The sequence below is a fragment of the Vigna unguiculata genome, chromosome 6 (assembly GCF_004118075.2).
Source record: "Vigna unguiculata cultivar IT97K-499-35 chromosome 6, ASM411807v1, whole genome shotgun sequence".
NCBI lineage: Eukaryota > Viridiplantae > Streptophyta > Magnoliopsida > Fabales > Fabaceae > Vigna > Vigna unguiculata.
The window spans coordinates 25,304,399-25,317,026 of NC_040284.1; the positions used below are offsets into that span (position 1 = coordinate 25,304,399).

Below are 12,628 nucleotides of genomic sequence, written 5' to 3' on the forward strand. Positions count from 1 at the left end.
GCCTAGACCTCGTGAAGATGTTATAATGTTTCAATATTTAAATGCCAAACAAAATAACATCCATGGGTCTACGTATCAAAAAAATCCTTCATATTGATCCATGGACAGTTTAAGAAATCATATTTTCTAGTACAGCAGAACTAATCAAGCGGCAGAAAAAACTGATATTTCTACCCAACTCATAATGAAATTAATATGAAATGAAACCACTGACGGATTCCGGTACAGACGATATCGTCAAACAGGGAACCTAATCCAATATTCCGTAGTCTTATTTCTCTCACATTTAGACTTAAAATGAGTTCAAACAAGGAAGTCAGCAAATTTTCCCTTGCATCTCTCAAGTAAATCACATTTACTTTTTACCAGACATACCTGCAACCACCTGCAATAAACAAGACACCAGCATCAGGAGACCATTAATGTGGTATTGTTGGTGGCAGAAAGCCCTTGTAGCATTTCTAATTATCAACTACGGTGGGATTGCATAACTCAATTTGGGTTCGCTCTTTTATTTCACATGGGATTTTAATACTTCAATTTCTCAGTATCGATGCAATGAACATAAAAAGGATGCAATGGTTTCACAGGCTTTAAGGATGGTTAGGACTGATAGTTTACGGACATATGTTTGAATAATGTTTTCGAAAAACACTTTAAGATCAAATAAGAAAAAAATCAAATTAACTTCTTCAAAAACTAAAATGAAATTATGCAAAGTAAAAACTCATTGCTTAAAAAAGTTAACATGAAAGAAATTATATAAACTATCTTGTACATAAATTAATTTTAACGTGTAATTAAATTTATTTAACTTTTTTGGAAGTGTTCATATAAAAACTTATCTAAAAAATACTCTGTATAAGCTACGATTTTATATCAGAATTGTCGCGTCAATTGTTTCAACGGTAATATACAGAAGAACTGGTTCTAAAGTTTAAGAGCCACCCCCTTATGCAACTCCCATTAGCTGCCGTTAGAAATGTTATTATAAACCCTTCAAAACGAGCAATTCTTGCTACTAACGGAGGGTTAACATCCAAATGCGGAGGGTACAAAAATATCACGAAGGTTTGCCTAATGTTGAGCGAGAGTGGATGAGACGAAAGTTAGGGACGGTTTTCAAAACCCAGATCATACATTCTGATGCTGAAACTCGGTTGTTTCAAATTAACCTTTTATTAGTTATACGTTATTCAGAAAGAAGGGGACGGAGTATTCTCTCTAAGGACATTGGAAACAACTGAAGCTTATCCTGGAGTCTGGAAATTTAAATTTTAGGAGATAGCACCACCAAAAGAAATTTTAGTATGAATAATATTACTACCACTGATGAAACAAAAATATTACCTAGATTTATAGAACTGCTTGGATTTGAAAACAGTGTAATAAAGTTAGTGTCAAAAGCAACACTTACATCACTTAAAGCAGGTTGAGGAGGTTGCTTGGTTGCCTGATATGAATCCAACATGGGTCTCACAAAGGCTGGAAGAAATAGACCTGAGGGGCATTACGCGGCAAGATAAGTGATTAGCCTGTCAGTAGAAAATAACTATGACCAAAATATGTACAATTTTAAACTAAATCTAATTTTGAGTAGACTCGTTACAGAAATACACTGGTTATAGATAACATTAATCAAAATAAATTTTAAAACCAGAGGCAGAACTCTCACTATCATTCTGCCTTTCCAGACACACCAAGGGAGCTAATAGAAAGGAGCCAAGAACCACAAATAGAACGCTATGCTTTTATTTTAGGCCCTAAGTAATAAAAAGGATATTTAAAGAGCAATTTGAATTCGTCCCTATTTGTCAGGCAATTTTATTAAATAAAAGCAGAAAAGATTCAGGCAATTGGATGCACAAAGTTCAGGCTAGAACAATTTCTTCAATGTGATTCAAATGGTGCATGCCAAACTGCACGTAGACCTATCAAATAAAAGCATAACACATTCAAGCAAATAAGATGTAAGAAAGACAGGAATTATTTTAATGCTTGTGATCCAAATGCTATGTGCCAATTTGAATTAGCGTGATTAAAGATCCAAATGCTATGTGCCAATTGGAATTAGCCTGATTAAAGGAGGATCAAGACTCACGATAACAGTTTTCTGAACAGCAAAAGTAAAAAATCTAATATCACAGGCACGAAATGCACACTGAAGTCACACTACAACAAACAAAAAACAAGTAAAAAAACAGATAAAAAGAAATTTCACGAGCACATATAATCTGCTAGGTCTGGGACATAGGGAGCTAATTAAATGGACATGCTGAATGTCCAGGGTATTATGACAAATACCGAATCACATTAAAATCTACATCCAAACCGTTGAAACACTGACACTAAAAATTTCTACAATTCTCCGAAAATCAAGTGCAGAATTCAGAAGTCTCACAAGAATGAATCCCAATAAGTAATTGCAGATAGAAAGATAAATCAGTCACCACTAACGGAGTTTCTGACATGAAATTATTCGCGAAAGGGGGAGAGTTAAGATTAGGGCTTTTGAGAATACCGAAGCCAGCGATGAGACAGGAAGCGGCGACAACAGGCTCTTGAACGACGAACATCTTCAACTTCTCCATCACTGCCATTTTCGATTTCGTTCTTCCTTTCTCGCTTCCGATTTCTTTGCTTCAATTTAGAATCTTCTACTTATTGTGTGTGTTTGTATTTTTATATTTTTCCTTCTCAATTTTACATTGCTGGACCTACAACTCCGGCCCATCATTCTCTGTATAGCATATTGGGCTGCTAGTGGGCTGCTAATGGTGTCATACAATGAGCCCGTAATTCCGACCCAAACTGACAGAGGGAGCCCACCTTCTGGAGTTGTATATTGTATTTACGCGAAGGTAAGACTATTTGAAAGGAAATATATTATTGGTCAGGGGAAGAAAACTGTTCAACATTTTTTTAGTTTCCCTCTTCATGTGACGTCTACAACGTCTTTGATTATAATTTTTGGACAAATTAAATATAACTAACAGATATTATGTCAAATATGTTTGGCTTATGAATCCAAATGATAAAGACTTTATGATTGTTTCAGTTCTTTCAATGAGTAATGTACCTTTTTAAAGAAGAATATTAGTAGCACTATCTTGAACATATTTCTAACACACCTATTATATGTTAACCTTTAATACGAATTATAAAATTAATAAAATGCTTATAGAATAATTAGGAGGACTCACAATTTTGTAAATTCCAATAAATTTTAACTTATAATAGATAGTATGCATACAAAATTGTATTTCTAGTATATCTGTCCTTTAAAATTAGATCCTTTCAGATTTTGATCCTCAAATCATTTTGACCAATTATGTTAATCCATTTTTGAAATTATGTAACAGTAGCATTGCTATTCTTTTCTTTATTTCCAACAATCCTCAAATTATTTATTTTCTATTCAAATGTTTGAATGTTTACAATGTAGTTGGGGTAAAATATAGTTTTAGAACTTCAAAATCATAAAACTTGTGAAGATGTGAAGACAAGAAAGTTTGAGATTTTTTCATTAGATAAAATTTGATGTTTAGTTTAGTAAATGTTGAATAGAGCTTTTAGTAGAATTATTTAATCGATTTAATTCATATAAATTGAGTAGAAAATAACTATTTGAGTTATGAGTAGAACATAATCGACTACAGAACCCAATTCACTATAAAAAAGAATGCTGAATTAGCTAAAAAAAATCTTTAAAAGATTGAAATTAAGCATAATATTTTTTTCTTCTTGTAAGAACTTGTACATTTCACTAGAAACAATTTAAATCAAATATAATGGATCCATAAGCTCAATAATGAACTATACATAATGCAAACTAAATTTATATTGATAGACAATTTATATGTTAATCTAGATTAATGAAATTGTTGGAGCCAACGGCGGAGCTTCTAAAGGGCATGGGGTGGCCATGGCCCCCCCTTTTTTTTAATTTTTTATTATATTATATGTAATTTATAAATTTTTATTTTATTTTTTCAAAATTTTTAAATTATATGTAATTTATATTCACAATTGATGGTTATTAAATTAGGTGTCTTTTTTTTTATAATGCATAACATTTAATAATAATGAATAATAAAATATACAATCAAATATAATAAAGAATAAAAATATTTATTAAGATATATTTTATTTTCTTTTTTTATTGTCTTTTTGAATTTTCTCTTCCTCTCACATGTTTTCTTTTTATTTTTAAAAGAAAAAATACTTAGACACAAATTCATTATTTTTTCTTTCGTTTGTTTCGTTTGTTCTCTTTCATTATTGAAAAAAAAAGGTAATTCTCCTGTCTCACTTGATTCTGAAATATTTGTTTAATAGTTAACATATTTTTTAATAGTTAATGTATTATGTGTTGTTTTATAACGGTTTTTAATTGTTGCTTGATTATCATACATTCTTTGTTAGGAACTCTCAATTTTTGATTAGATTGTGATGAAAACTAAAATAATAGATTCATTTTTGAAAGTCATAAAAGGGAAACTATTTGTGTAGATAAAAATAAGACAAATTCAACTTCTTTACAAATTCTGAAACATAATACTAATGATCATATCGTTCAACTAAATGATTCTTTTCTTAATGTTCAACAAATTAAAGGTGAAAATTTTCGTATTAATTCTTTGGAAAGATTTTCATATTTAAGTTGAAAAAAAAATAGCTGAAAATTTTAGTTTTGATTTAATTATTGATAGTTCAAGAATTTGAAATAACAATACTCTAGATATGTGTGATTTATTTTCTAAGTACAGTTGTACTAAATTATGTATTAATTTTTATTTTATTAGTGGAAATAATTAAAAATATAAATTTTGAGTATATTATTTTGGCTCCCCCAAACTTATTAGCCAAGATCCGCCACTGGTTGGAGCCGTCCATTGACTAGACTTGGTCAGAATAAGTTAGTTTAATACAGGTAGGATCCGAGAAAATAAGAACAAATGCATAAAACCAAGATATAGTCTTATAAATTTAAAAGATTGGATACAGAGTACAACAAATTCAACTACTACGAAAGATGTTAACCTTTCTCCTCACAAAGAGTCATCCCCAACATTTTTATAAGGTTAGCTAGTCACTCAAATAAAGATTTTGGCAGTTAGTAGCTACAAAATAGCATAATAAAGAATCTACTTCCCGTGGAGGGAGGTATCTAAAGAAAAAAGCTCTTTCACATTATCTACACAAAGATTTATGTACATTATCTCATCAACACAACAGATCCAATACCAAAGCACAACTTAGAATTTACAATAGAAGAAGCATCAACAAATCTACAACATTACATACATATCCGGTAAAATGATTGTAGCCACATTCCCTCTTAACCAAGTTCCCTTTGTTCATCAATTTATATGACAAGCAGGGCTGCGATCAAATCTTACAGAACTATGAACGAGGCAACATCCAACCCATTGTCCATCCTAAAAGCAAGCCAGCTCCTACAAGACTCAATCCTAAAGCAAAGGCAACAACATATGTTGTAATATCACACTTTGCATTGACTTGCCTTTCTTGTTTGGGATTGGATATTTTTTGTTTCCTCTTTCGTGAGATTCTACCTTCATAGGACATCCATGGAAGAGCCACTGGAAAGAGAGTAGAGATTGGCTGATCCTTGTTCTTAATCTGACTGTAAAGTGTTTCCAGCTGCAACAGTTGTAACCATTGCTTATAGGCAAAAAGTTGTGAGGCCTGTTTAAAAATGAGAGTAACAATATGCTCTTTCTCTGCGTATGCCTTTTTTGCTGCTTCCTCTGCTTCCCTTGCACGTGTTTGAGAGTGACACAATGCTTCCATTAGTTGAGCTTTGCTGGGATTTTCATCGAAAATATGTTCACTCCTTTTGACATCCTCATGCTTGGGGGTATCACTGCAAACAATGATGCAGGGCCAAACATATATTATGCAAATAAAAAGAACAAATTGTGCATGAATAAAAGAAAAATAAAGTACTGGCAGAATAAAATCTATGGTAGAATATATCATTATGCAGTAAAATGAAATTAACAGCAAATACCTTGAACATTTATCAGAAGCAAAATATAAAAGCCCTTCACGGGCAGAAGGCCACTGGTTCTTATGCATCAATGCTGAATCTAAATTTCCCGTCCTTGTTTTGCAATTGTTCATGCGTGCACATGGGTATCCTCTAAGATGCTTCTTTTGTTGTGGGGGAAGATCACAATTTTCAATGTGGTTGAGTGATTTATGCGAAACAAATGAAGCTAATTCATCCCTATCTGTAGTCCGCCACCATGGTTCGGCTGTATCACTTTCAATCCAAGAATAATCTGATTCCAATGAAAATTCATTACTTTTCATGGAGGATTCTGAGCAGCCAACACATTCAACGTCCACTATCTCATGTTTTGCCATCACATTCATTAATTCCTGAAATTCTTGAGAATTCTTACTTACATCACTAGCTATCAAAGTTTCGACCTCTTCATCTAATGCATTTAACTGTTCATATGTTAGACCCTTTTGACACCCATAATTAGGTTGCAAATGCAACCACCACCTAGAGTCTGATGATAAATTAGAAACTGATGATTTCCTGTTAAATTGCGTCACGTTAACTGTAGTATGATCAGATTCATCTGCTGTACTGTCAAGCTCCATATCAACCAATTTTGATGTTGCACATGAAGATTGGCAACAAGCCAACTTGGGAGCTCTCTTCGCATCTTCTTGGACAAAGCAACGATTTGCAGTTCTTTGCCACAGAGCCCTCGCTTCTGCTCCTGCCATCGTTTATCTATTCTTTCTTCATACTTTCTGAACAAAAATAGAATTACAAGTAGTTAAATTAAAAAATCTACACTCATACCACATTTACACAAAAGAAAAAAAAATGCAAGAAGGAATTCGTATAATGGTAGATTAGAAGCCCGAACTCTGAAGTCCAAAAACACTCTACGATGTTTTAGCAACATGCTCAAAGCGTATGAGTTCCAAGGTTTGGTAAGCAACCCCACCCTCTCAATTTTGTTGTTAAAGAATTGTATATGTATACCGTAATTTTATAAAAAATAAAAACATATAAACTTAAATATAATTATATATGCTAAAGTTTGTTCATTACTGACTCCTTCCCTAACTTGTTTCTGCATTTGTCCCTGATTGTAACTAAGGCTATGTTGTGGCACATGCTATTAATGAATAAGGTTTTGTTAATTTTCATCAAATAGTTCTCGTATTCGATTTCTTTTACTCTATCCCCAAAGGGAAAACAATAACAAAACTCAAATAATGCCACAGTAGCCAGAAATTATTGATAGAACATGCTTTCAGTGTATGTGTATCTAAATCACCAAACCTGTGATGCAAATGGCTAAAAAGCCTGGAAAAGGATGGTCGCCGCAACCCTGCATAAAAGAGGGACGCCACAACCTCAAAGTTCCCAAAACCCGTTACAGAGTTTTGGGTTTTGCACATGCACTCACCAAATCATATAAATAGTTCAAAAGGGCGGGGAAGAAATAATACAGAAACTGAAAACCCTCTTGCGCGGAAGTGTCTCTCCAAGGCTTCAAGTTAAAAAAACTTACCAAAACAGATACAAATGGGCAAACCCAACCATATTCATAACAAGCATATGAATCAGTCAACACCTAAACGAAATCTGAAGCAATTGCAGAAAACGAACACAGACACCACAAATTCGAGCCACCAAAATAAGCACACCGACCATATCCCGGGACTAATCACACAAAATATTCAAACATATGAAAAAATTGAGACGAAAACGGAGAAAAGAGAGAAGGATTGAGTGAACGAACCAAGGAAGAAACCGGCAGATCACGGATGAAGGTGAATGAAGGGATGGATGGATCCAACGAATGAGAGAGTGAACAAGAAGAAGGAGATGACGCTGTTTGTTTTTTCGTTTTCGTTATCATTCCACTACTCTATGCTGTCGGTTTTCTCACACACCCTTTTTCTGCTCCGTCATGGACACGACAACAACCCCGGTTTAGGACCACAGCGACGCCGTTTTCGGCATTATCTCTTACTACTTACGCAGTCTTTGTCAAATGGTTGGTGTGTGCGTTTGGCAATGGTGGCCCACAGGAAATCAATCTACAGAGGTTTTTGTGTACGCTCTGATAGTGACACGTGGCAGTAAGCGCCAAAATCAAAGGCTGATTACCTCTCCAGCGGGCCATCATATGATAAGAATTAAGTAAGCACTCTTATCTTTCTTAGATCACAAGAGTGAGCTTTCACTTTTCTTTTTCTTTTCTTATTTATTATGAAGGTGCAGAATGGCATAGGAAAATCCCAATCGTGTAGGTATATGCCAAACACGATTTCGGCCTGTCCTTGGAATTAAATATTAATTAATTTGGTAAAGAAGTTATAAATGCTGACTTTTGCGGTGTAGGTATGAAATTTGATCAGTAACAACTTTTTATCCAAGCCCTTCAATTGGTTTTTATAATTTTTGTAGTTATTATTTGTAAGATCTTTTAATTTAAAATCATTGAATGAAATTATTGGTAAATATGCATGGTTATTGATTTAGAAAGTATGGAGTAAGAATTAATTATTGTTGATTGAGGTGACGGGGCATTATGAGAAGAATTGCATTAATTGGGTGGGTTTATAAAACAATGTGCTTGCGTGAGCTTAGAAGTTTTATTTTATGGTGGAGTGGAGAATTAATAGTAGTAAATAACAATGACGGAAAGAGTGCGGAAGAAATTGAATACTCTATTCAACGAGTAATGAGCATAACTGCGATCCATGTTATTGTTTGTTTTTTTTTCTTGGGAGGGAACGATGGAAAGATTCGGCACTACACATTGTAGTAGGTGAACAAGAATATACACGGTCACCTTTCATATAATTTAGGTTAAGCATTGTTATCAACTTTCATATATGCTGATATTTCATTAAAATAAAATACAAAAAAAAAATACAAAGTATGAGAATAACAAAATTTATAATAAAAATTACACTTCACAAATTATGATTATAAAAATAATTAAATAAGTACTTTGAGGTTAATTAACTTATTCTCACTCAAAAGTAAAAATAATTGAAACCTGAAGTGTATTGTGATTTCTCATTCTCTAAATCATTCATATATATGTAATAATAATAATAATGACATATACTTTAATCACTCAAAATAAAAGATTACAATGAGACTTTATAAATTGAACAATCAAATATAAAGAGAGAAACGATAAATATTTATAAAGTCCATTCAACCATTCCCACAACTATATACAAGGAAAGAACAAATGAGAGGCAAATTCAAAATTATTCTTATACAAATAACACATAAAATATAAAACCACTTCTCTTTTTTAGGTAAATGATCATACAACGACTTCTAAAGAACCACCAAAGTTTTAGTGGGTGGCAGAACATCCAACTAAATTAAATTCCCCTAATCAACACAATCCATACTAGACGAATAAAATATTTTTGAATTGGTCTTATCTCCAGTCGATGTGGAACTTCCAACACATTCCCTCACATCGAGGTATATTCATCTCGTACGTGGGACTAGAAATTATTGGATTATCCGTTAGTTGTCCGATAGTAGGTGAAACAAAATATCAAAGAAATTTCGCTAAGATAAACTCTAATTTGGTTCTAATACCATGTTAGAAATAGACTTTAAGTCTAGTTCAATGTCACAAAACCGACTTGTAAGATGATGATTACACTCACTTATATATTGTGAATTGACCTTATATACTTCTTAGATTAGAATATCATAAGTTACTTTTTGTAATTAATAATAATAAGTTAAAATTTTATCCCAACAATTAAACAATGTTAAACTACGTATTTTCAATACATAAGATATTATACATTAAAATCCTCCAATTATAATATTGGATGTTAAAACCAAAAAAAAAAAATTATATTTGATAAAACAAACAACATATACATCAGTAAGCTCACATTTCACAATCAAATGAACAAATAGAAGCATGAATATAATTAATTAAGATTAATACACAAAAGTTACACAAAGAGGAAAAGAAATGTATAAATTTATTCAAATATTATTATCATAAACAAATAACGTTACACGATATATTAGCAAAAAAATTAAAAACCTAAATAATTGAAAGCTGAATTTGTAAAAATAGTCTTATCCCATCGGCGGAACATGGTTATGACTAAGGGGAGTCATGATTTCCCCAAAAATCTTCAATTTTATTTTTTACATGTATTTAATTATATATATATATATATATATATATATATATTATATTATACAAAATTTCAAAAAGTCTTTAATTATATTATATATACATTATATACTATTATATTATATTATATTTTATATATATATATATATATTTATTTATTTATTAAGTTTTGAAATTTTTTTATCATTTTGTTTATATATATATATTATTTATTTATGTATTTTTATTGTTTAAAAAATAAAATAAAAATTAATTTGATGGATGCTCGTTAATAAAAAGGAATAGGATTTTATTTTTGTACATAAGATTTTTTCTCAGTAAGTCATCAATGAAGTATGAAAGTAAAAAGATAGATAAAAAAATAATCGAGGGAAGAGATTGAAGAACACATAGATTGATGAATATATTATCACAATATATCTCATCAATCAAGATTAATATTGTATTATGATTTATGTGTATCTTAAATTTATGATTCTCTTATTCCTCTTACAATGTTATTTTCAACTTAAGTTTTCTCCAAATTAGTATGAACCCTAATCAAGATTTTAGGAATTCTTTTATGAAATTGGCATGAACCTTGATTATAGTTTTCCTCATATTAGTATAATTATAAATTATGAAATTTAGGGATTTTGTATTTTCAGTTTAAAGTTGTAAAAATTTTATGAATGTATTTGAGTTGCATTACAAATTTTGTTATTCATAATAAATTATTTGAATAGTCTTAAATTGGAATAGAAAGGAAAAATATTAGAAATTGAAAAATACATCCGATCGATGTGAGAAAATAATTTAAGTAGAAGAAATGAAAAGTTTATTTATTTATTTAAAAAATAATAATTTATATATAAAAAATTTTAATTTGACACCATTACAATTTTTATCCAAGTTTCGTCATTGCTCAGGCCAATGGACTAGCCCAAAAAAACTTGGAAAATAAGTTGTGGTAGAATTAAATGACGAACTATTTTTATTATATGACTCATTTGAAATAGTATGATAGGCCCAAATGTTATTTAATAAAATATAATGGTCTATTAGTTATTATAAAAAGTCAAAATACAATGAAATAAAGATCAAGTTCAACCCCCCAACTTGATGGACGTTATCTTGTAAAAGGTTATTAGGGTTTTGTCTATAGTCATAAGCTTCTTTTACAGTAAGCCATCAAAGAAAAAGAGTGTGAGAATAAAAAGAAAGACAAAAAAAAGAGATAGATCGAAAAAAATGAGATTTAAAAATAAATATTGAAGAATATGATTGAAGAACATATTCTTATTGAATATCTCATTAAATGGTTATATACATAAATATGTGAGAATCATGAATCTTAAAATTCTATAATAGTTTTCTACAATAAATTATTATATCATTAAAACTACAAAATTAATTTACAATATCAAGATAAAAAAGTCATAGTAGGTTATTTTGAAGAAAAATATTTTCTACCTATAGTTTAAATGAATTTAGGTTTAATTTTTTAAAACACGTCAAAACAGTTCTTTTATCCAACACTATACAAACTTTTTTAATAATCCATCAACTTAACCGGACCAATATGTATAACGACTCTACTTAATCCATCACCTTAAGTCATTCAAATAAAAAACATTTGCTTAGCTTTAAAATACAAGGACATTTAAAATATATAAATTTTATAAACACTCTTGATGTTGATGTAATATAAAATTTAAATTTCCAGTATTAAATAAGATTTCGAGTTATAAGAATTCTTTTAAGTCTTAAAGATCTAATGCGTAAACTAAAAATAATTAAAACTAAGACTTTTATAAAATTCATATACTAAGATAAATGCTAAAAAAATCATAAAAATAAGTAGCATAGTAAAAATTATTAAGAACTTATAGTGTAAATATGAGTTATTGAATTATCATATTTATTTTAAAGTTAAATATGTTTTTAAATCTTTAAATTTTAATGTGAAATTAGAATTTGTTTATATTCACTACAAGAAAATGCTTCATTAGTAACTAATTTTAGTGATAAAAAACTATTAGTTACTATAATTATTAATTTAGATACAAATTTACAAAGTAAAAAAATGATTGGTTACTAAAATAATTTATATTATGAATAAAAAATTATAATTGGTCACTAAATTGGTTTTTAAAATTAGCTACCATAGTTTTGGTTACCAAAGAAAATTGGTCACTAAAAATTAGTTACCTAAGTTTTGGCTATCAACATAACTAGTTACTAAATTGGTCTCTAATTAATTAGTGACAAATTTAGTGACCAATTATAATTTGTTATTTATATTAGTAACTATACTAATTAATAAATTTTAATTTTGTAAATTGATATCTAAATTGGTCAGACTAACAACTTTTAGTTATAAGACATTTTCTTGTAGTGATTCTAAATTTTGAAATTTTGATAATTTAATTTTTAAATTTAAAATTTAA

The 12,628-nt window shown here is 30.1% G+C and overlaps 2 protein-coding genes across 2 annotated transcripts; both read right to left on the minus strand.

Moving 5' to 3' along the window:
• Positions 1–69: 69 nt before the first annotated feature.
• Positions 70–2,686, minus strand: LOC114188242. The gene is made up of 3 exons (XM_028076811.1): positions 2,522–2,686; positions 1,418–1,500; positions 70–385 (listed from the first exon to the last, which is right to left on the minus strand). The coding sequence occupies exons 1-3, from the start codon at positions 2,598–2,600 to the stop codon at positions 356–358; spliced, it is 192 nt and encodes a 63-aa protein (XP_027932612.1). The 5' UTR covers positions 2,601–2,686; the 3' UTR covers positions 70–355.
• Positions 2,687–5,171: 2,485 nt separating this feature from the next.
• On the minus strand, positions 5,172–8,041 carry LOC114188237. Its single transcript, XM_028076805.1, has 3 exons — positions 7,803–8,041; positions 6,038–6,798; positions 5,172–5,890 (listed from the first exon to the last, which is right to left on the minus strand). Exons 2-3 carry the CDS (start codon positions 6,769–6,771, stop codon positions 5,407–5,409), a joined length of 1,218 nt encoding a protein of 405 aa, XP_027932606.1. The 5' UTR covers positions 6,772–6,798; positions 7,803–8,041; the 3' UTR covers positions 5,172–5,406.
• Between the last annotated feature and the right edge of the window lie 4,587 nt (positions 8,042–12,628).

Coding starts and splice junctions, on each gene's coding strand:
- LOC114188237 (XM_028076805.1), bottom strand. CDS start 6,771: ATGGCAGGAGCAGAAGCGAGGGCTCTGTGGCAAAGAACTGCAAATCGT. Junction 5,891..6,037: donor GCTTCTGATAAATGTTCAAG/GTATTTGCTGTT, acceptor CATTGTTTGCAG/TGATACCCCCAAGCATGAGG.
- LOC114188242 (XM_028076811.1), bottom strand. CDS start 2,600: ATGGCAGTGATGGAGAAGTTGAAGATGTTCGTCGTTCAAGAGCCTGTT. Junction 1,501..2,521: donor CTGTCTCATCGCTGGCTTCG/GTATTCTCAAAA, acceptor AATGCCCCTCAG/GTCTATTTCTTCCAGCCTTT. Junction 386..1,417: donor CTCAACCTGCTTTAAGTGAT/GTAAGTGTTGCT, acceptor TGTTTATTGCAG/GTGGTTGCAGGTATGTCTGG.